At 32.3% G+C, this 24,810-nt stretch overlaps 4 protein-coding genes across 13 annotated transcripts; 2 read left to right on the top strand and 2 right to left on the bottom strand.

The window, feature by feature from the left end:
- Window positions 1–34: 34 nt before the first annotated feature.
- LOC18099100 (uncharacterized) lies at window positions 35–20,603 on the bottom strand. Of its 5 annotated transcripts, XM_052452829.1 has the most exons (7): window positions 20,592–20,603; window positions 2,118–2,168; window positions 1,918–2,005; window positions 1,714–1,804; window positions 1,180–1,264; window positions 877–1,033; window positions 35–526 (listed from the first exon to the last, which is right to left on the bottom strand). In XM_052452829.1, exons 2-7 carry the CDS (start codon window positions 2,163–2,165, stop codon window positions 420–422), a joined length of 576 nt encoding a protein of 191 aa, XP_052308789.1. In that variant the 5' UTR covers window positions 2,166–2,168; window positions 20,592–20,603; the 3' UTR covers window positions 35–419. The 5 variants fall into 5 exon arrangements, with proteins under 5 accessions (XP_052308789.1, XP_052308790.1, XP_052308793.1 ...); XM_052452830.1 differs by lacking the exon at window positions 20,592–20,603 and having other exon boundaries at window positions 2,118–2,350; XM_052452831.1 differs by lacking the exons at window positions 35–526; window positions 20,592–20,603 and adding an exon at window positions 533–787 and having other exon boundaries at window positions 2,118–2,327.
- Window positions 5,598–7,343, bottom strand: LOC7480462 (high mobility group B protein 3). The gene is made up of 8 exons (XM_002306393.4): window positions 7,203–7,343; window positions 7,051–7,105; window positions 6,814–6,915; window positions 6,662–6,719; window positions 6,317–6,361; window positions 6,150–6,230; window positions 5,963–6,043; window positions 5,598–5,865 (listed from the first exon to the last, which is right to left on the bottom strand). The coding sequence occupies exons 2-8, from the start codon at window positions 7,095–7,097 to the stop codon at window positions 5,845–5,847; spliced, it is 435 nt and encodes a 144-aa protein (XP_002306429.1). The 5' UTR covers window positions 7,098–7,105; window positions 7,203–7,343; the 3' UTR covers window positions 5,598–5,844.
- LOC112327559 (glycine-rich protein DOT1-like) lies at window positions 8,735–9,776 on the top strand. The gene is made up of 2 exons (XM_024601365.2): window positions 8,735–8,863; window positions 9,504–9,776. Exons 1-2 carry the CDS (start codon window positions 8,735–8,737, stop codon window positions 9,774–9,776), a joined length of 402 nt encoding a protein of 133 aa, XP_024457133.2.
- On the top strand, window positions 18,081–21,496 carry LOC7480461 (protein GET1). Of its 6 annotated transcripts, none has more exons than XM_006382935.3 (8): window positions 18,082–18,277; window positions 18,407–18,486; window positions 19,282–19,352; window positions 19,927–19,997; window positions 20,080–20,161; window positions 20,414–20,463; window positions 21,074–21,173; window positions 21,278–21,496. In XM_006382935.3, exons 1-7 carry the CDS (start codon window positions 18,158–18,160, stop codon window positions 21,143–21,145), a joined length of 546 nt encoding a protein of 181 aa, XP_006382997.2. In that variant the 5' UTR covers window positions 18,082–18,157; the 3' UTR covers window positions 21,146–21,173; window positions 21,278–21,496. The 6 variants fall into 6 exon arrangements, with proteins under 6 accessions (XP_024456419.2, XP_024456418.2, XP_006382997.2 ...); XM_006382934.3 differs by having other exon boundaries at window positions 21,275–21,496; XM_024600651.2 differs by lacking the exon at window positions 20,414–20,463 and having other exon boundaries at window positions 18,081–18,277.
- Window positions 21,497–24,810: the final 3,314 nt, after the last annotated feature.

Genomic DNA, 24,810 nt, shown 5'->3' with positions numbered 1-24,810 from the left:
GATATCCTTTAGAGAAACATTTGTTTCCAAAAGATCATTTAACAGAGAACAGATTCATTTCTCTCTCCAAAAAACAGTTTACCAAGCATGTGTACAAACTAAAACACCCACATTCATGGTAGAGTGTAAGAGATTACACATCCAATAGCTCGGTGTAATGATTGAAATAGAGCTCATCTATCACGAAACCCGATAGTCGCAACATGAGACAAAATGAAAGCACAGTTTTCACAAGAAACATCTTGACAATGTCAAATTTTTGCAACTCTAATGCTTCTCCCGGTCACCAGATGCAGTTTGCCACCTCTTTTAAAGGATATATTTTCAGCTACATAAAGTTTGATCACAACGTATGCAGCTTGCAAGAGTCGGGAACATTGAATAAGTTATAGCTCCATAATCCATGCTGCATCTAGTGTTTACTCAGAATCTACAAGTTGGGTGTAAATTTGTTCTTTGACGGCATCACTGTTACTCGGGCTTAAAGTGAAGATTTTAGCCCCTGGATGATCCCTCAACCTTGCAACTGCAGCAATTTAAGTATTCAATCATGTACGAGTACAGCAGAAGAAATGCAACAACTTCCCAAAAGTACAGGGTCTCGTGCTATATGTTAGCTCAATTTTGAGCCTAATGAGACAATAATCCTCCTTTAAGTTCTCAAAGGAGAATAAAAATGACGCCATTTATAAGAGCATTTTAAATATTTTTCAAACTACTTTTGCTAGAATGTTGTGCATTTATCCCTTTCTACCTGATCTCTGAGCACTGTGGTATCAACAGAAATCTATAACAAATAAGAGAACATTCAGTCTACTGATTGTGAAAGTGATTGCAGATATTTGCTTTTTTGAGAAGTGTGTTCGGCTGAAATACCTGCAGGTATATCACGGCCAAATTTTGGAATAGGTATAGAAGCCAAAAGTGGGATATTTGATTCAAGAACTTTTAGAACAGCAGGAAAGAATGATGAACTAAACAGCTCCATTTTGCCAACTTCATCGATGATGAATAGATCAGTATCTTCTTTAATCTGCAGTGAAACACAAGTCTTTATGCAACCAAATAATTGCTGATAAAAATTGATCAAAAACTTTGCATTACTTGAAGGGCCATTTACTAGAGCCATGAAGAGATTTGCATTATTTACCAATAGATTGTTCAAAGAAATCAACTGACCTGCAACTCAGGCAATGCCAGAGCCTCAAATGATGCAATGTCTACTTTATACTTCCCAACTGTGGGCCATCTGATAGACTCTGGGCTGAAATTATGAGATACTTCAGCTGGAGATAACTAACAAGACAAGTAAAACAACAAATAACTCATGACAGGAAATTAAACCATCCTAGTTGAACCAATACAGAATCTTGCTGGCAAATACCGATATAGAGACAGTAATTCTAAATCAAATGAAATCACCACATCTACCTTATACATGGGACACAATTCAGTAGCTACTGTTAAAAAAAAATTCAAAAAGCAAGAAAAAACCCTGTTTGATTTTTTATCCCAAAAGTAACAATTGCATTTCTTTAATTGATTTTTCAGGATTTGAAGTTCAAATGCATCGAATTAAAAAAAAAGCCAGGGACAATCATCCACTGTAGTGATAATTTTATGCAATCCCAGGTATATGTAACAGAGATCCTTGCTTTTTAACTGCTTGCACTTGAGTTCTACATAAATGATTATAAAAGAGAGAGAAATTACGTAGAAATGGTGGTGGAGGCAAGAGGGGCTTTGCGTCCATCTAAAGTGACAACTTCAAAGCCAACCCTCTCAATCCCTTCTCTAATCTCCCCTAATTATCACAAAAAACAACTATTATTAACATGTGTTTTCTACTTCAAAAAAAAAAGTGTAATTAACAAGAGATGATAAGCAAAGAGTGAGAGAGGGAGAGAGAGGCATTACTAGTGTAAAAACCTTGAATTTTCAAGGTGGGGTTTGAGGTTTTGAGGGTTTCAAACACTCTCATTATCAGTGTGGTTTTACCTACACCCTGCCATTTACACAGCGCATTTCTTTGAGACTTTGCAAGAGAGTGGAGACATTTCCCACTTAGAAATTCATTGAAAACTGTATGTAAAAAGAGTGATTTTGATGTTACTTACCGGAGGGCCGGTGACCAGGAAGCATTTTCCAGGAGCTGTTGCCATCATTTTTATTTTTATTTTCCTGTCTGTCTCTAATGGGTCACACCCCCATGCCGAGGGGCAAGCACAAGCTCTGAACATAGTGGGAGTCATGTGCACATGGGCATGGACCCCTAAAAAATAGACATGTCCATGTTCGTTTTATTTCCTGCTAGTGCTGATCCTTTGATTAACAGGTAAAGATGGAGGCATTTGGAGCAACAGTGCTTAGATAATTAAGCCTAATTAGTTGGCTGACGATGGATATTTCATGTTTTAGCCTCGAGGGCCCAGGAGTGGTCCCAGCTGTTTTAACATCAGTTTCATGGTGCTCCATCACTGATTTATATCTTCCTCTTAATTAAAATTTAATGGCTCATAAAAAATAATAAAAATATCTCAATTTATGATTTTTTTGTGCTACTTATATCTTTTTATTTCTTTAAAATAGACACCAAGATACCACTAGTTATTTTTTTAACACAATAAAAAATTTTGGGTTTTAATGTGTGGTCATGGAAACTATTTTTACTATTCATGTCCTTATTTATGGCATTTTTTTCCTTTTTATAATTTTTTTTTTTTGCTTTGAATATTAAATTTCATTTCTTTCATTTTCGTTCAGAAGTTATGTTGGCATTATTCTATTTGTTGATATTTGATTTGTTATGCATGATATTGCATATGCATCGTGGAAAAAATTATTTAAGTATTACATTACATATTGCTATTACAAAATGAAAGTATAGGATTGGTTAAAAATATTAAAAAGAAAATGATTGAAATTAACAAAAAAAAAAAAAAAAAAGGTGGCATGTCTTTTTATACTTTGACCCCTATTGTTTTTAAAGTTTACATTTCATACATGAAACCTTGTTTCATTTACATTTTAATCCCTTATATTTGAGAGAGGAAAAGGAGAATCACTATAAAATAAGAGAAGAGAGAACTTTAACTCAACCATATTTTGACAATCAATAACTCTGATTTTGATGTTAATGGGTTTATTTTTAAGATACAAGCTTAATAGAAATGGTTTCAGCCTTTAATGATATAGAAAAAAGCAGACCAGACCTAAAAAATTTATTTTGATTTGATATTGGGTTTTTATGCTAATTAAATGTGCTTTGTGATTATAAATGTGGTTTAAAAAGTTTTTATGATATTTTTCTTTTCCTTGTGTGTTTTTAGATTAAAAAAACTTGAAATTGAGTTTTATAGGATCTCAATTTTCTAGCCATCAAAGATGACCAGAAACTATTGCATTGAATGATGCATTGTCTTCTCAAGCAGATAATATATTGTTTGTTATCTTTACAAAAAGGGTGGGGGGAGATATTTAGCCTTGGAAACCCAAGCATTCCCGGGTTCTTTTAAAAATTCAAGTGTGCCCAGTGTTTATTTTTAAAGGACAAGCGTAAAAAGATGACCATGTAAGCCCAAGTGTATCTGGGTCATTCTTTCAAGCTCAAGCATGTCTAGACTTGGTTTTCTTGGTCTTCTTTTTTTAAAATTATTGTTTTTCTTATTATTTACTTCAAACAAAATCCTCTATTTAAATAGATATTTGCAATGTTGTTCGAAAAATCATTCAACCATCTCATACTTTTAAAACAAGATTAGAGAGTGTTTTTAGAGGCCTCTATGAATTTTTTTTCTTGTGTTTTTTATAGTATGAAAAAGTTGAGATTGGAGTTTTTTGTTCCCAAAACTCAAACATGATTTTCATACATCGGAAGATGCATAAAATTTCCAAGGAGACAAGGTGTTGTCCATTGACTTTAAAAAATCGAAGAGACATGTTTGTGTGGATTTTACTTTGTAAACATGATTGTGCTTTCAAATATATTGGCCTTTCTCGTTCATGTAGTGGTAGACAATTTCTCCATGAGCATTACCTGTAGTAGCAATGCAACCTTAGGAATTAGGATAGCTCTAGCAGCCATTTGCAAGGTGCATCCTATTCCTTTTCTTTCTTTCTTTTGTTTTTATATAAAAAAAAAAACTATCATAATTTGAGGTTAAAAACAATTAAGAGATGGTATCAAGTTAGCAAATTAAAGGGCACATCGTAAATAATTACTCCAACTATATATATAAAGGGATTCTTGATTAAGTCCCAAAACTTTTTTTATTTATTTTAATTCAGTTAGACCTGCAAAACTCTCATTTTAGTTTATCCATCCATATTCGTTGATGGATCTCCAAATAATATGCTTATGCATTAGAAATTTTTATTTTGCTTGTCCAATTTATAAGCTTGTACATGTATATAAATAAATAAATAAACTATTTTGATGAGATATTAGTGGTTCTTTAAAAAAAAAACTACAAAGAATTTAGATAAATAGCTAAATTTTTACAAACCAAGGTGATAGAATTGTCAAAAATCATCTTAACTATTGCATGTGAAGTTCAATAAATAATTTAATGAGTGATGGTGGCAAGACTTAAATTCTAATATCATATTAAAAAATGTCTTAATCTAAAAATTTCAGTAAAATTGAATGAATAGTTTTATATTATTATGATATTAGATATATAAAAACTATTTTGTAAATAAATAAATAAAAGACTCCAAAATGCAAGGCTGAAATAATACCATATAAAAACTTTTCATAGCGAAGGAAAATCCAAATTGGCCATCACGGTAATACGGTATTATCAACTTATCAGTCAACGTCAGAAGTGCCTGTCTGCGCAACCATTTCTCAACGCAGCGGGAGCTATTCGACCTCGCAATATTCTCCAATGGCCAGCAAACGTAGAAACCACCTCTGAAGTTTATTTGGTGAACAATGAACAATCCAAAAGGAATGTCAGCATTGATCACACGCACTGACAGCCAGTGAAAGCAGCCAAACAGATGAAATCCCCCATCATTTGCTACCGTACAAACACATGATCATACGAGCAGTTACATGAACATGGCATAATGCTGATCTAGTCATCGCAAGATTCTTCCCAAGAGACCACTTTTTGGAGTCAAATAAATTGTTCAGGTGAAGAGACCACCTTCATGAGTGGCTCGAGAGAATACTTGCCAGGGTCAGCATCATCACACTCTTAATCCTTTGAGAAAGCAATCAAAAATCAAAACAGCACTTTTGACTCGAGCCACTCATGAAGGCGGAACACAATGATTGGCAGCAAGAAACACGTCATGGGAAAGTCAAAATTATAAGGGCCAGAAGAGACCAGGGAGCAGAGTCAAACCACAAAAAAAAGCATGGAGAATCATTCTCCAAATACCTCCTCTATTAGTCAAAAGCTAATAACCTCAGTGATGTTGCAAGAAAAGCATGCGGGAGCATTAGACGCTGCTAACAAATGCATTTAGCTGCCAAGGGTCAGACTATAAACAAGATGCCAAAGGACCTAAAAAACCTTTTGTGGTCAAATGAACAAACACCATCCTAATAAATGATAGGTAAATGAACAGCCATCACAGCACAAGCATTAGGGGAAGAAATCACTTCATTGAGCATGAAAATATTTGATAAGTACATACCACCATATGAGCTCCAGGGCTGCTGCTCCTGAAACTATTCCTTTGGTTTTATCCTAGGCTAGATCTAAACAACAGCTAAAAAGGGAGCTAATATTTAAAAGCTAGAAATGCAAGTGATTACAGCAATCTAAGCAATTCCACACCAAATTGCCCATCACTTCATCCTCGCATCCTCAGCCGCTCCTCGTCATCAACTTACTCGTCGTCATCTTCCTCCTACAAAACAACCACCAAACAAGATTATCAGCACAAAACTCTCAAGAATCTCGGAAAAAATAATACATGTTGAATCAAGTTTGGATTTGAAAACCACCTCTCCGTCACTCTCATCTTCCTCATCTTCGTCATTCACTTCCGACTTGGACTTGTCAGATTCATCATCATTTCCTCCAGCCTAACATCACCCAGAAGAAACCAATCATTTTGACAGCAAACAACAATCACTCTCCATAGAAGCACAATTTCCAAAAATAAAAGGCAATCAAGGACAAAAAGGGTACCAGTCTTTTGTTGTAAGCAGCCATGTCCTTATTGTATTCAAACTTTCTCTTCTCGGCCTTAGCCGCATAAGGAGCTTTCTCCTAATATTATTAACAAATTGAAACCCATAAACAAATGACCAGTTCAAAAACCATATCGTGATATATTAGTCATTATAAATACTCACAGCTTCACTCAAGGATTTCCACTTGTCTCCACCTGCTTTACCAACCTGATTCGCAGCAAAACACATAATTACATTTGCATCCAGCAACCAAAATATTTACAAAATCAACAAAAAATAAATATATATTTCAATTACATAATCAGCGATATCATCCATTGCAATTACATGATTAGCAAATAAAAAACAACAACAAATCACTTTGTTTGGAAATTAAATTTTTATAAAAATAATTGCAAGTATCATAAATCAATAAATTTACTCTCTATTTAGCTATTAAAATCGAACAAATAGACGAGAATATCAGTATAAAAGTAAACATATTCAATATCTATTTAGATAGCTTACAGCAGCAACAGATTTATTGTTTGGATGAGACTCCTTATACTGCTTCCTAAAATCCTCCCTTCAATATTAAAAACAAAAAGAAATCAGTACACAATAACTCAAAGGCCAAGAAAAAAAATTCATTAAAAAAAATGAATTGCAGAGTTGCTTACATGAAAACGAAGAAAGCACTAGCAGGTCTTTTAGGCTTGTTTGGATCCTTCGCGGCCTTCTTCGACGCTTTGGTTCCAGCTCCTGCTCCTTTTCTCTTTAGCCTAATCAACAAACAATATCACAATCAAAAACCACAAAAAGCAGCAAAAAACCACGAACAAAGATCATAAAAACACAAGGAGATCTCAGATCTAATTAATATTATGTAAAAGACAATTAAGACAGCGAAAGCTCACTTGGCGTCATTGTTTCTGGAATCAGACTTTGATCTACCGCCTTTCATGATGATTTCTGCAAATAAAACGTTGAAAACCGGTGAGAACGGAGGAAAAACTTTGAAAAACGGTGCGACTCGGGGTGAGTCAGCGGCAAAGGGGGGCGAGTTTACCTTGGAGAGAGAGTTTCTAGGGTTTGTTTGAGGAGATGAGGAGATTTGGTAATTTTGGGTGCGGGTTTGTGTGTGGCTTAAAGAGAGGGATAGGGGAAGGGGTTTTTAGGAAACAAAAGAAGTTATTAAAATTGAATTAATCACTGCCCTTGCCTTGCCTTGGCATGCCCGCGGGTTTGGGCGGGATTTCAAATTTTTTTTTTTTTTTTTGCCATGCTGGCAATCCTTGTGCTTTTTCTCAGCTGGGCTATCAATAGGCATTTCAGTTTTTTGTGTTTCAGTTCCTCTTTTTTGTGTAATGTTGTGTGTATAGAAATCCAATTCTCTATGGTTTGAGTATACTTTCATTTAAATTTTAGCGCTCCATTTTGTTGATTTTATAGGGTTACATTTGCACAAGTAATAGATTTTATTGAGAACTATTAAAAAAATTAATTATTTATATCAATATTGTCCAATGAGTAAGATTTAAAATTTTCTAATAAGAAATTTCAAGATAAAATTTGAAATCCGAGATTTTTTAAATGTTAAATTGATGTAATTGTGCCTTTTCCTCCTGAATTTGCATTTAATATAGTTTGTGTACCATTATGGTTGGTTCAAATTTATTCTTTATTGTATAGTTTTATAGTCCATGTTTCTCAAAAACTGAATTGGGAAGACAGGTGAAAATAAGTACGCGGGATATCAAAATTCTTTTTTAAAAACTATAAAAAATAATTAAACAAATATAAATGTAATTTCTTTTCAAACAAAATATATTTAAAAATAAAGGTTAATACACTCCTGAAAACAAGTTTTGAACGGGGAACATGAAACGATCCTGAATGTGGCGTTTTATTTCTTCTGATCTTCCAAATAACTGTAAACACCTAAAATAAGGGAATCGATTACAAATCTGTTATTTAAAGCAGAGGGAGGATTTTGCGCCCATCGTATATCATTTCTTTCATTCATTATTTAAAATTAGTTATTATTTTCTAAATAACTTTTTGTACCGAAATACATGCCAATCATGTTTTTTTATTTTTTAAAAATTATTTTTTATATTAGCACATCAAAACAATCCAAAAAATAAAAATTATATTAAATTCTAGCAAAAAAAATTAAATTTTTTAAAAACGTGATTTGCACTGCATTCTCAAACACATTCTTAACAGTAATTAATTAGTATGCATAAATATATTAAAATAATATTAATTTTTATTTTTAAAAAATTTATTGTTATCATTAACATGTCTAAACAATAAAAAAAAATTAAAAATCAAAGTTAAATCAAAAAAATTATTTTTTAAAATCACCGCACAGCGACACAAAGATATATTAGAATCACGTCTAAATACTCTTCGGGGATTGTAGACTAGTCATATTATTATATATTAGAATGCTTTTTTAAAAAAAATAAAAAATAAAAAACAAAACTAACAGGCTATACAACCGGTTTCAGACCATAGTAATATTTGCCAGCTAATCAATCAGCTGCTGGCTCAACAGTAAATGCCGCGTACACGTGTGTTTTCTCCAAGGGTAAAATGACGAGCTTAGCCCTGTATAGCGACTCTTTGGGCAGGCTGGTGGTTGGGAACATATCAAAAGCCGAGAATATAAAAAGGATAGAGCGATGCCATGCCATTGACTCTAAGGAATACGAGGCCAAATATGTAAACTCAACTTACTAGATATTTTGTGGGATTTCCTTTCCTGTCATGGACAGATATTTTGTTCTAGACCATGGCTGCGACTTTTCCCAAATAATGTTTTCTAAAACATTATTTTTCTTATTTAAATTTTTTTTTTTTTACTTCAATATATTAATATTAAAAATAATTTTTTAAAAAATATATAATATTATTATAAAGTATTTTCAAGCAAAAACACCTTACAAAGTAACCACTACTAGGGGTGTTCACGGTCCGATTCGGTCCGGTTTTAACCCAAAAATACAACCAAACCGGAAAATGATATTCTTTATTAATACAACCCGGACCGAACCGGGAACCGGTTTTGTTCGGTTCGGGTCGGTTTTTTAGCCAAAAAAACCAGGAAAACCGGATTGTTCTATGGTAACAGTGATAACCATTGTTCACTCTCTTCTCTTTCCCCTTTCAGATGATGTTAAGAAATATCTGTATATTAATAATCAAACTACACAATTTTGATACAATAAAATAACTCCTAGAAGCCCTCCTTGCCTCTGGGTTACGATCTGCAGGGAGAGCTTGGATAACCATTGAAGCAAAATACTGCTTTTGGATAACCTCTGGGCTTACGATCTGCTTTTGGGGGTGGGGGAGGGTGAAGGGGAAGGGGAAAGGGGAAGAAGGTGGGGCGGCTGGGAAGGGGGAAAGGGAAAAGAGGAAGGAGAAGGCTGGGAAGGGGGAAGGGGAAGGGGGTGGGGCGGCTGAGAAGGGTGAAGGGAAAAAGGGGAAGGAGAAGGCTGGGAAGGGGAAGGGAAAGGGGGGTGGGGCGGCTGAGAATGGAGAAGGGGGAAAGGGCAAGGGCAAGGGCAAGGGAAGGGAAGGCTGGAAAGGGAGAGGGGAGGGGGGGGTGGCGGCTGCCACTGGAAAGGAGTAAATTGATTTAGGGTTAGGGATGGATGCTTTTATACCTTGTTTTAAACCGGTCCGGTTTGGTCCGGTTCAATCGGTTTAAGCTTTTTAAAACCGGAACCGAACCGGACCGAGTGGTTTTTTTTATTTTTTAATCGATTTATTCGGTTTTTTTATTGGTTCGGTTTTTTCGGTTAATTTTTTCTCGGTTTTTTCGGTTTAATCGGTTGGTCGGTTTTTTTGAACACCCCTAACCACTACTATACTCTTAAATACCTCTAAGATTGATATATACCTGTACTCATTCATTATTTTCAACCCCTTGCTTTACTTTTATTGAAATTAAAAAATATCATATGATAGATTTAGGTAATATTTTGTATTGTGGTAGCAGTTGTTTTTCAAGATGTTTATTTACTTGGAAATACATCAAAATAATATTTTTTTATTTTATGTTTTAAAATTTATTTTTTACACTAGCACGTCAAAATAATCTAAAAACATAACAAAAAAATTTGAAGCAAAAAAATATCAATTATTTTACAAACACGCAGCCAACCACATTGTCAAACAAGTTCTTAGGTGGTGTTTGTTATTGAGACAATGGTTAAGTTTTGGAGGAACCATAAAAATATATGTCTGGTTAAGTTTGAACCAGCGTTTATAAAGGGCGGGACCCATCAAAAATCAAGGTTGAACCTCAATTTCAAGAGAAGCACCCTAGACCAAGTTCTCAAGAGTTCTCGCCTTATTTTTTTCTCTCCATCAACAACCACACCATCATGATGAGATAGAAATAACCGTTGTAAAATAAAAACTAAAAACCTTCCAAAATAACCCTCATCTTTCTACTATAGATATGTTTGCAACACTACACATTTCTCTTAAAATCACTTACTCATCACCTTTTTATTTTTGAAAATCCATACTCTATTGAAAAACTCATTAATTGATTGCCAAATTTTGGAAAGTAAACAACCATGTTGTATGTTTGTTAGAGTGTGGAAAAAATATTTTGAATTAGCTTTCGTTCTTGTTCCTACATCAAGAATAATTTGTTACCTTTAAAATTAAAACCTAGATTTGTCACCTCCTCTTTCTATCATTTCAAAATCAACCAAAATTTTAAGAGTTTGTTTGTTTATGACATATGCATGTTTGTTGTTGCAAAAGCTATTTGTAGCTCTATGTTGTTTTGTGGAGGCATAACATGAAGAACAACATGAAAACTCCAAAAAAAAAAGTACGAAAGGTAATGTAGTTGTTTATTTACAAATTGATAACTGAACCACTATTTTAATTACATGAAATTGAAACTTAAGGTGTTGTTGATTGAGTTATTTATTTTATATTTTAGGCTTTTTACGTTAGATTTCTAACATATCAATCATTGTAATAAGCTAATGGTCAGGGTTCATGTTGTATTTTTTTTTTAGTTTAACATGGGTGTTCGGGCCAGCTTGCGCGCACCTCGACTAACATTGTATTTTTATTAACATTGATGATGACCTTAATTTTTTATTGATGTTTGATTTAAGGATTTTTTAGGTTTTGCATATTTTTAATTTTTGATCTTGATTGTTGATGCAACGCTAAAAGTTGAGCTCTATGACAGTTAGGATTTAATCTGACAAGGTAGAGGCTTCCTCACGAAGGGAGATCTGTCTTGAACCTTAGATGAGACTAACAAATAAAAACACAACTTATAATAACAATCAATCAACAATACAACTTACTATATATATGATGCAATGGGGGTGATATATCTTTCCATTGCACAACTAGTCCCCTTATCTAGACTCTCGTAGATCATAGGTTTTTTAATGACCATGATACTAGGTGACGACTTCCTTGATCATAACTTTATGATTAAACCCAAAACCCCCCATTTAAATTCCATGAGGCAGATCCGTCATTCAACACCATGCATGTCATGATAGGATAATAACTCCTTTTAATATATAACTTTATGATTAAAACCAAATCCCTTCAATTCAGGAGACAACTCTGTAATTCGGCGTCATGCACGTCACGATAATGATCATTAATTTCTAATAAAATCTATTTTAAATCCTTCAGTCAATACTGATAATGATCTAAGAAGCACATTAAGATAAGTCATATGAGAGAGTGTTTAATACTTCAAAGAGAAGTTGAATCAAGACATTACGACTAACAACTAAAATGAACTACGAATCAAAATAAGTCAGAATTATAACTCAAAAGTTAAAGAAAACAAAAAAGAAGAGAGCCTCATATAAAATGTTCTAGAATAAATGAACCACTTTTATACTACCTCACATAATTGAGAAAAGATTGTCTTGTACCATTATATGTCAACAGATATTAGACTATCTATGAAAAAATATAAATGATGCAATATATTTGTATCATTCAATAATTATAATATCAATTATAATTCATTAAACAAAGGCAAACTTTCTTGCTCAAAAAATAGAATATCATACTAGACTTCTAAATGTTTAACTTATGAATAAGAAATAAAAACTTTAGAAGCGACATTGTAATCATCTATGAAACAATAATTTATATAAAAATATAAGCATATATAAACTATATTGATCATTAGTTATTACAATTGCAAACTTTCAAACTTTATTATTCTCACCTAAAGTTCTCACCCAATAATAATACAGGACAATAACTATATAAGTTCTATGAATACAACCAATATAAAGTTTGGCAAACAAGTTCCTGCACACTAAATACAGTAAAGGCAACAACAATACAAATACAATAATTAAAAAAAGCAATTCTTAAATACAGTCTACATAATGAAACATTATCTAAATTATAAATAAAGAAATAGCTTTGTTATTTCTATAACATATTAATAGTGAAATGTGGTCACTATAAATCACTCCAACCATGTCTATCTTATCATCGTTAGGCAATAGACAGAAGCAGCAAAGATCATCCACATTTTATTTCAAACATAACAATTAACATTAATATATGGCTCATAAAGAATTTTAAACATACATAAACAACTCATGTTACGAGCATAACAAAAAAATTACAATTAATTATGTAACAAATACAATATTCAAAAGTCAAAGTCACAACACATAACAAAAGCTTATTAAAAGAGGTTATATGCATAAAAACAAATCATATTTTCAATAAAGTTTTAGTTAGACTTTAACCAAAACAATTACATTAATATAAGTACAGTAAAAAGACAGAACCTCACCTCAAGGTGCAAGGCTTTGATATATTTCAAACATTAATTTTAGCCACGAAAATTATCTCTTTAGTCCCAATGCTGCCTACATTTCCCTCTTGCCTTGTAAATAGAAAAACTCAATTGCAAAAGTGTGCAACTCGTTGGCAAATTGAACATCATCAATGACATAAACCTCTTGCATAACCTTTTCAATGCTACACCTTTTCTTATCCCTAAAAGTGGATGTATAATTACTCATTATAGAAACATTATTAACCAATCGATCAAAACATGAAAAAAATTATGCTCCCATTCCAGAACCCCTCTTTTTTTTTCCACTCTTAGGTGTAGATTGTTAAATTGCTTTTTATTGTGGTTGCTAGATAAATTATCTAATAGCCACAATGTTGCCAAAAATTATGTCATATTTGGCACACAAAAATAGCTCAATATTAGCATGCCTAATCTTTCTTGCTCCTCTGATTTCCAACGAGAGATAAATTAAATACAATTAATGAAACTTAACGACGTAATGAAAAACTCCAACGAGATAAATGTAATTGGACAACTAAAGTAACTAAAAACTACATTAATTTTGGATTTCCACCACTTATCAATTGTTTAAGTTATCCCTAATTCACTTCCCCAACCCACTCGAGTTTTAGATATTAACTTCTTCTATATCCTCTAATCCTTCTTTATTTCATACTATTTATTCTTCAATTGTCCTTCGATGAATGTATGCCCAATCTACTCTTTAAAGGTAGTTATCATAAATTTTCATCCAATTTTGTCAAAATGAGTGGTTGATCTCATGCCTTTCTTAATAGCTTCAATGCATATATCACAAAAAATATGCAACTTCTCTCGAGTCCAAGATGTTTTATCATGACTTTGGAAACCTTCTATTTCCTTATTTGATAAGTTATTTCTAAATATACAATTGATCATTTAATGTTGTAGGTATAATATAATCATTAGCCTATAGCTAAAATGTTCATTTGTATTATATAATTTAGAATTCATTACATACGAAAAACTATTGTCACTGGTTCTATTCATGAATACAATGCCTAATAAAGAGATAAATATTATGGCTAAAAGACTTTTTAATGTAGCAATGTATACATGAAGTGTTATTGTTAGGTAAGACTAAAAAAAAAACAATAGGAAAGGAAAGGTTCACACAAAGTAGCATAAAACAAAAGGAAAACAGTAAGCTAAGGGCAACAAAAAATACTACAGCCAGAGAAAAAAGACAAAACAGTAGTAAAAATCCTAATAAAAAACAAGGGAATGTCATATGAAATTTGCGTTAATTAGCGGAGGAATACTAGCTATAAATAAGTATAACATATAAAAGCAGCAGTAAACTAAAGACAAAAAATTGCAACCTAAAAAACAAAAAAAAAAAAACAATAGTAAAACTTATAACAGGCAGATAATGTTGTTTAAAATTAGCTTAAATTAAAGGAGAAAAGGTTCAAAGTAATCAACATAACATATAAAAGAATAAATATGCTAAACACAATCAAATATATTGTACCTTATCCAATAAAAAAAAAGTTAGCAAAAGTTCCAATGAGAAGCGTAGGAATGTCATTATAAACAACAGTAAAAATTCATATAACAAACAGGGGAATGTTGTCTTAAATTATAGAGAAAAACTAACTACAAATGAGCATGACAGATATAAGTTGCAATAAGCTATAAATGAGGCAATTATGTTCCTCATTGAGGTAATCTTGAATTTACATATTCAAAGAGTCTAAATGTAAGGGTATTTCACTTCGATAACCATAGACATAATAATAAATTTACCTCTCTGAATTAACTAGGCAACACTAGGATTATATCTTCATTCTCTTAATTCTAATGTGTTGTCTAAGAGATATGAAAATTTTAGAAGTTGCAATAATGATTATGTTTAAGGATTCCCAAGACATCCTGTTGTAAATTTAGAAACAAAAAGTTTAAATATAATCAACCAACCATATGAAAAGACCATATGCGTCTTGATCAGGGGCGGAACAAGAAAAAAGAAGTTAGGGGGGCCAAATTAAAAATTAAGGGAGGCCTTTCAGTTATTTTTAAAATATTTATAAGGGAGGGGCTAGGAAAAAAAATTTCTTGCAGGGGTCGGGGCCCCTGCCAGCCCCCGCTGCCTCCGTCACTGGTCTTGATCATTGTGTTTTGAACTATAAATATACAAGCCTATACTAGCTATTTATATAACAGAAATGCAAGTCAATCAGAGACAATTACACCCTAAAAAGTCATAGAAAACATTATTGTACTAATTGATATAGTCCTAATATTTTGTCAATAAATGTTATTGCTCTACAATGTCCATATTTAAAATGCTAAAATTAAGACATGTTTATATGAATGATGTGTCATAATAAATCACCATTTCCAGAAAAGGAACCATTTGGGTTTAATCAAGAGGGATCAAAAGGTGGAGCAGTGCATATAACTAGCTAGGGATAAAAGAATAATGCATCTTACAAAAAAAGACGAAGGAATCAATGTTTGTAGTTCAAAGTATGTGTAATGGAAAAAAAATCGAGGAGCTAACGTGATGGTCAATCACAAGCCAAAATCAAGGAAGTCAAACTGATTGAAAGATTTAATCGGTGTGAAGTTCCTAAAATGCAGGGCTTTAAGGTCAAACCACATGAATTGTTTACCTTATAATAAAATCTAAGTTAAACAAGCCTAAAAAACTAATGCAATCTATGCAATCAACAACATCATATAATTGATATCATTGTAAATATAACTTTAAATTAAGGATTTTTAAGGAAAAATATAGATTACCCACTTGGAATTCCTCGTCAGGTGTTTATATTACTATTTGAGTTGTTCTTCTTCTTGCTCAACCATAACAATCAACAAGGAATAAATTTTATTCTTACAATAACATGAAACAAAAGTTTAAAGATAATATAGAAGAAGGTAAAAATTGGCGCAATAACTTCAACATGTTTACTTACCAATATCTATTAACGCAAATGATACTAGTTTATCAAAACATAAGAGAATAAGAGAAAATAAAAAGAGATCTGCAAGAAAGAGATGATGTTTCTTGTAAGAAGATAAGGGTAATTTGGTTTGGTTGGGAGAAACTAAGGTGTGACATCAAAATTTAAATCTTCACATTAGAAAAGCAAATAAACAAGGCAGACAATTTAGATGATCCCCTGAAGATTACAAGAGAATATGAGGGTGCTTGTGAATGATGAGGGTATTTTAATATATTGATTACAATGGTTTTAAACAATATATTTTGGGGAAAGTTGTCAGTTGGGAGAAAGGAAACCTAAGGTAGAAACTTAGTAAAAGCTCATTGCTTCCGTTTCACGTGAACCTGTGGTTGGACCATATTTTTCACTGGGTCCATACTCTACAACTATGTTTTATACTGCAACCAAACACTTGATTTTGGTGGTTTGGCAAAAATACAGCAGCTGCCATAAAAAATAATTATATGGATTCAAGGTGATAATAAAGTTTCTATGAACATTTTTTTTAAATGTAAACTCATAGCATACATCGGTTGAAAACTTGATTTGATAAAAAATAATTATAAAATAATGTCATCCAATCTTTTTTTTAAGAAAAGTTAAACGACGTTATTTTTAACGTAAAAAATGAGTAAGCCATTTTGAACTCATTGATAATGTCGTTAAACCTATTCCAACATGCAATATTAAAACCTCCCAAATTGATTCCTTGCCTAGCCTAAGCTTCAAATTAAATAGTATGAGAGTTGTTATGACATGATCTATTCAATTTGGTGAGTTTAAATGTATCATAGAAAAACAATAAAAATATGATTTATCTTAAAAAAAACAGGATGACGATAAATTGGATTGATCCTAGTCAACTCAATTTAACTCGTTAACTTATGATTTGGATCATAGACACGACTAGAATGAGCTAACTTGGTTAGCCATTTGTCTCTTTTTTTTTCCTTCGTTTTGTCTCTCTCTAGAATGGGCCTTCATTAGGCTCAAGTCAGATGAAATTCAGGATTTAATTGAAAAGTTACTAAAGAATCAGGGATTAAATTGAATGAAGAGGGCAAAAAAATATCTAGCGTGTGTATCACACGTGCTAGTATGTGAGAGGATTCGTCGCACTAAGAAGGAGCATGTGGTTCCTCTAATCTTTGATAACAACCTTCTTTAGTGTTGTTGGAATTGTCTCAACTGGGGTTTCCTTCTAAGACAACGCATATTAGCGATAAAGATTCACTGTAGCTCTGATGACTAGTTCTTCTTCTCTTCGTTCTCTTAATTTTTTCCTCTCCTTTTTCTCTCGATTTCCATACCTAATTTATTATCTGTCAAAGAATAAAGCCGCATTTTATCCTCAATTTCAATTATAATCCTTCAATTTTTAGTCCTTTGTAAAACAATAAATCTAAATTATTTTTTATAAAATCGAGCGCTAACCCAATATTTTTTTTTGATATCCTGAGAACCTCATATCAAGCCAATAGAATCGATAAAATCAAACTATAGAACCTAATATCAATTAAACAACAGAATCTATTCTCAATTAAACATAATGTAATCGGATCGAATCAAATAATAATAAAAAAACTACGGCACTGAATAAAAAAAGGCAAACTATGAAAGAGAAACATTGAAACACCTAGTGGAACTTAATTAATTTTATTGAACGTAAAGTCGAAGGATACTTGGAACAGTTTTTTTTTAATAATCTTTCTATGCTATTAATTGGCTTCAACCAATCCAAATAACAGGTAATTTTATTTACAAAGATCTCATTAAACCTAATAAAATTATCACAGATGCACATTCCTTTTGCCATCGGATCCAAATTATAATGAAAAGTCAAAGGTCAAAAGAATTAGCATTAAAAGCATCCACCCTTGGAAAAATCGAGGAAAGTTTCGATTTTTAATATATTAAATATATTTTTCATGTGTTTAATTTAATTATTAATTATTAATTATTAAAAAGGCCATAAAAGTCCTAATGGAGCCCACGGGTACTCTCAATTTATGATTTATAGCTAAAGCCCACGCTTGCAAGACTTGGACCTTTCATCTTGTTTGGAGCCCAACCAATGTGGTCGGGAATCGTAAATATAAATACAACAATCTGGAATTAAGAATAGCTCTTCAAATTCAAGAAAACAAAGAGACCTAAAATAAAAGAGACAGACATCATATCAGGGAATAAATCATGGGAGAAGAAGAAATTCTAATCGGAGAGCAACCAAGGAGGTCTCTCGCGGCACCTCTTATCTTCTTCATTGTCGTTGCCTTCCAATTCGTCTCTATATACCTCCTTCAATTAAAGAAGGTAACTCACCCTCTTTGATGGGTTTCTTGAAACTGGGTTTTAGCAATGAATTGCGGGTTTGGGATATATGGGTCGACGTCTAAATGTTTAGTTTTGAAGGGACTTTTGTTTTCTTTTGTGTTTTTTCAGAAGGGATCAAAGAGTGCTGCAGAGATTCAATTACGTGCAGAAATTAAGCAATTATTGAAAGATGCCAGCGCCTTGTCTCAGTGCGTGTTATATTATTATTATTATTATTATTTTAAAAAAGTTTTCGATGCAAACTCTACGCAATAATATAGCTTTGATATGTACAATTTATGTCATGATATGTCAATGGCAATGGGTTTTAATTTGATTTGCTTCGACATGTAGGCTGTAATTCGATATGTTCATTGACTGCAAATGCTTTGTTGTGAATTACCATGACTCATAAAATTCGAGGCTGTTGTTTTCGTGTGATTGGATTTTTCTTATTCAAAACCTTCATTCACTTGATATTAGATAGGAAGAATTTGCCTTGGTGGTTATTGTCCAATTGTCCTAGAATTCGTCACTACAACTAGAAGAAGCTATTGGGCTAAGAAGAGCTCTAATGTTAGGCCTTTGTTTGACTTTTGGCAATGGCAACTTGTTGTATTCGAGAATCTAGATATGGCAATTTATGATAAGAAAGTGTGGTGTTTAAAACTGTCACAGTATTTGCTGCACCTTGTTTTTTCGTTGTGTTTTTCTTTCTAAAAGATTTTCTAGTTTTTCTGTAGCTGGAAGGGAAAAAAAAGGCGTAACATTGCTGTTCTAAAGTTGGATTAAATTATAGGAAGCAACTGGAACTCAATGCAGGCAGAGTACTTCTTATAATCTAGTACATTTAAAAGCTTGTCAGGTTTTATGAGTATGCTTAATATTTCATGAAGTTTGAGTTCCAAAAGTATGTCTAGATAGTTTTGTTTTATTGAAGTGAGGCTGTACTATCTAAGAATGTCAGTTATGCAATTTTTCATTGGTATCTTTCTTGGTTACAGGCCATCAACATTTGCTCAGGCAGCAAAACTTAGAAGGTTGGCAGCTGCAAAGGAGAAAGAACTTGCAAATTGTAAGTCTGTTTGCTGTTGTAATCCCTTTTATTTGAATAAATTTTTGTTGCATGTATTTGAGTAATTATGATTTCTTAAGCCATCTTGGCTGTGTATGGAACAACTAAGTATTTGCTGGAACCATTTCTGGTTGCTGGAATCAATGCAATATTGCAAACCCTCTTTTTTTTATTTTTTTATTTTGGTGTGTGGTGAGTTGGAGTTTGGAGGTGGGCCCTTGCTGTAGCTTGTAAAATACACCTTACGATCACTGTGGGAATTGTTGGTTAAGTGGTGATCTGTCATAATATTCCCCTCTCAACTTGAATGATTGCCTGCTGAGGATTATCATATCAACTGTTGCTTTCTATTATCATGGCCTAAATGTTACTGATTTGAAATGCCAATTTCCAGATTTAATTTAGGGGCATTATTTATGTACTTCCAATTTTGTAGTTAAAAAACTATTTAATGATCAAATCACCAAACCAAAATGGAATGTCCCAGAAATCTTGAGAGATGGAGAGACTGATTCAATCTGCTGCAGCGGTTCTTATGGTTTCATGCCTGATTGCTGCTTTGTTTTTCACTCAGATAAAGAAGCGCATGACAAGGAGATGAAACGTTCTTCTGATTCATACCCGAAAATTCTATTTATTTCAAAGGTCTCAGTTCATTCATCGATATTGTTTAGAAGTTTATTTGTTTTCTTCAGCGAGATCACCAACAAACTAACTTGGTGCACAGGTTGTTACGTACTTTGTGCTCATTTGCTGGTTTTGGAGGACTCCTGTTGCTGAAATATCTCAGCAACTTGTGCAGCCCTTTGGTAACACTTCCTTTTCATTCATTCATGCTGAGTTTTGTTGCCTTTTCCCTTTCTACTTTTGTGGATCCATCATCTTGAGTTTTTGTCAGTCTACTTAATATGCTGATTGCGAAAAAAGGGGGGGGGGGTTGTTATCTGTAGTCTGTACACAATAGGACTACAGGAGTGATTTGTTTGAAAAAGAAAGAATAGACAGGAAGTGATCAATTCCTTCTTTGTTTGTCCTGATTTGATACATCTGCCTGTTTACAGGAAGGTTTCTATCTTGGAGGGCTGGAGGTCGTTTAAATAACAATGTCATGGTAGTGAATTTTGAACCTTTTTTACTTGTTCATCATATTGTGGTTAAAATTTTCTTGAGGATGGGGATTACTCCTATCCTATTTATCTAATTCATATTAATATACCTGTTTCAATTTAGAAGGTTTTAATTTTATTTTCCTGCTTTTGACTCCGAATGTTTAGCGAGGGATGCTGTGTTTAGTTTCTAGGTCTTTCCTTCTGCAATGCACTTTCTGTTTAGATACTCATCTCGGACAGCTATCTCCCTTGATTTCTTCTTTGGGATTATTAATCCCAATATGCCTGTTTTCCATTAACGTCGAGTTCTGATCATGGAAGTGTTTGGTAACTTTTCAGCCCTAGACTATTTAGAAAATTTGTGGATTCCATGGGAATCTAGCTCAGCTAAATATTTTCTTTTCTTTTTTGGTGCGACAAATAAAAGTCAAATGATAGGCATGAGCTTCCTTGTTCCTTCTGTGCTCTATGTGAATGCGAGGGTGCATGAAAGACCAACTTTACTAAAGTTAAGACTATATTATTTTCAAAATATATGGAAATTTTGAACATATAACAAGACGGACCTTAGTGATTTTCAAATATGATGTTGATTGGTCCCTTTAACTGCAGGTTGGAATTATACCTTGGTTGATATTATCTACCAGGGTCAGCAAATTTGTTTGTAGACTTATCAAGTATTGAGGAGCATTCATCAGAAGGAAAAAAAGAAGTAATCATCAGCTCTGATTTTTGTTGGAAATGAGAGGGCTTGGGATTTAACAGCAACATATTTTCCCTGTATATTGAGCTATGATTTTAATGTTTATTTAGCAGTGTAAAATTCAGCTCTGGTGCGACGGCTGGAAATAGGCCTCTGCTTGATATTCTTGTACGTTATGGAAAACACTTGACAAGACGGAAAAAAGAAGAGACAAAGCGAGAGGGTGATTCCTATTTCTGAAACAATTAGCTTTTCATCCTCAACATGTTTATGGATCTCAAGTAATGTTACCATTCCATTTTTTGAAATATAAATACTTTAATTTGTTTGGCTGGATTTTCTTTTAAAAGAAAAATGAGCAACAAAATTGTATCTAGTCCCAATCCAAGAGTGTTTATTTTTGTGTTCAAAAAATGTTTTTGAAAATTTGGGTCATTTGCTTCATTTCCGACTCTCATGTGTGTATATAACATCACACCCGACTCCTTGGAATGTTACTTGGGTATGTTTCTAATCCTGGCCTTAAAGTTTGCCATCTTGACTTCATATGAAGGCCAGGGCATTGCTAACTGTCTGCATGTAAATAGCAGTGTACATCTGTTGTTTTCTTACACTTAGACACTTTTAGAGAGATTTGATGAGAAGAGGGAGAAGAGAAGGAAAAAAAGAAAAGAAGAAGAAGTGGAGAGAGGCGAGGATAGAAGGGAGAGGGGGAAGGGGAAGGAGAAGGAGAAGGAGAATTGCAACTCTGTACTTTTTTTTAATTCATTAATAAGTTGTCTAACACTTAGATAAATTACATAGAAATAGTAAAATCCTAGTCATAACCAATAATTGTATTTATAGCCCACTAAATCAAATGTTCAACACATAACATAAATTAAACCTAATAATAAACCCAAATAAAAAAAATTCAATAGCATGAGTTTGGACATGCCCAATCTATTATCATTCATTGTCTATATCCATACACATGTGTAATATGTGATGTGAATATGACATACACATGTAATGTGGATATGACATTACCACCAACTCTTCCAGGTTTAAAGAAGCTTGACCTTGTGAAGTTTAGCTCTGGGTGGCTTCAATAGTACTCTTACATATTAGTATCAATATGCTACAACGTATCTCTAGTAATTCAAGTATAATACTTTGTGAACTATGATGCGTTGAATTTCACCATCTTTGTTAAAAATAACTTATGCATCCAAAGTAGCATTATATATGTCATTTTGTGCTAATAATAAAGGTGATGAGGTAGAAGTTTCAAAAACATCATTAGAGATAAGTTATTTTTTATATAAAACGATGTTATTCATGTTAAAAGGGAAGTTAATATCAAAATTTTGATGGCAGCTTAATGACATAACTTTTTAATTCAATCATTTGTATCACTTTAAATGGTTTAACAATACTAACTTGCAATTTTAATTGGTTTATGAAATATACTGTTTAGGTCTAATTTGTATTATAAGATAATCTTCTATATTAAATGCGTCATAATACTTATGTAAATCAATTTAAAGTTTGTATTATTTATTACTTGCTTGAATTTTTTATAATCCTAACATGTAAATTATAAACTTTACATGCAAAAGACTCAGTTGACTTAGGCATCGACATGCTTCTAAAGTTTGTAAATATGAACACTATATGACTAATAGTGTGGAACAAAACAAACATTATTTTAAATTTGAATAGATATGGATTAGACACAACCTAGTAAATTATGAGTAACTCAATCTTTCTCACCACATGTAAGGGGTAAATGATTAAGAAGCTCAAACGCCACTCAAAATCTATCACGTTCTAGATGTTAAGTATAAGAGATAAGAAATTAGATAGCTCAATAGGACAAATATCTAGAATTTTCTAATACTATACTTACCTCTTCAAACGATTATAGTAGAGAGTTTCCTGAAACTTTCTCTACAACTAAAGTATATATAATACTCTTTCTTAACATCGTTCTCAGACTCATTCAGACTCGTTTTGTGAAGTCCCTTTTCTTTCGTGTCATTTTAATATTGGTCACTAAAGTCTTTATGATTGAGTGTCAGTGTATATGTTATATAGTCAGTTGATTGGTTACAGTTGACACTGATTTTATTCATATAAATATATTTATTATTAATAAATATATTTATTATTTTTAATATTCATTTATATTTGATTAATGAGTTTAGAGTAAAGATAAATTCAATGAGACAAAAATATTTTTCAAAGAAAATCATGAAGTTGTTATAATTATAAGATTCTTATTGTATCAAAATATTATTCCTAAATGTTCCTAGTCGATACTCTATGAAGACTATATAGTAATTTGAGTTGTTGAGATTAATATATATTTTGTTTTTTTATTAAAAAAAATCATTCTCATAAGTTGAGATATGATAGATACCAAGGGTTTTGCCCACATGAAAGGCCTTGCTTAGAAAATGCTAACATTCAAACTCTTTTACAAATATCTCAGTTTTTTTTTTAAAAAAGAAAAAATAATCAAATTTGGTAATTTCTAACTAAAATGTACATGTTTTTGGCCCATTATCCACCAACGGTATTCAAAGGTAAACGAATCATCTTAGATCATTACTTTTAATCCCAATTGGGGGTAGCACATCCCCTTACTTTGTTTTTATTTTATTTTATTTTAAATATGTAAATAAATTTCTTCTTAACAATTATGAGTCCTTTTAATATGTTATTCACTAATAACATTCAAAGGTAAATGAACCGTTGTCGGTCATCATTACCTTTGATATTGATTGGTGGTAACAATTCCATTTCACTTCATTTAAAAATAATAATAAAGATTTTCATCTAAAATGCATGAATGTCTTTGGTCAAGTTATTCATTAATGATACGCGAAGATAAATGAACCGTCATATGTAATTACTTTTGGTGTTGATTAGGGGTAACTACTTAGTCAATCCATTTACATGTAATTTTCTCTCATTGTCAAATAATAATAATAATAAGTATGACAACAAACATCTTGAATGGTTATCTATTGATATTGTTTGTGCATGGATGAGTTTTAATAGACTAATATGCATAGGCTTTGATATGGGAAACATTATAAGAAAAGTAAACAATAAGTATTGTTGCTGATAGAATAATATGTTTAAGGATAAATGAACAATCATTGATCATTATATTAAAATCACATAATATTTTAGTCCAACAAGAGATATTTGCTTTAAGTACTTTCATATCTTACCTCCAGGTAGATGAACCAATAATGATCGTTGCTTGAGTACAAGTGGACGGATGTATAAAAATCATTAAACAAAAAGAATTTGCAAATAATTTTCCACCAAGATAAATGAACCATAACAAGTCGTTATCCTATTATTTTGAACAAAGTGTAACGTCGGGTTAATATAACCCTATATAGGCCTACCATTTTATTCATTGATGATGTTTGAAAGACCAACACTTGCCATAAGCCATTGCAGTGCTCATTCACTGATTGTTATAAAATAAATGAGTCATTGCATGTCGTTGTTCTGGAAATAACCAGGAGTGGTGACACAATTTGAACTTCATATACAATAGACTTTAATCACCCTTTTTTACCTTTAAGAATGGTTCCCAGTTTTAAGATTAACCTTTAGCCATAAGATTTCATGTACTGGTATA

This window comes from Populus trichocarpa, chromosome 5 (genome assembly GCF_000002775.5).
Source record: "Populus trichocarpa isolate Nisqually-1 chromosome 5, P.trichocarpa_v4.1, whole genome shotgun sequence".
NCBI classification, from domain to species: domain Eukaryota; kingdom Viridiplantae; phylum Streptophyta; class Magnoliopsida; order Malpighiales; family Salicaceae; genus Populus; species Populus trichocarpa.
Note: the sequence above shows the minus strand (reverse complement) of the source record. Positions and strands in the feature narration are given on the sequence as shown.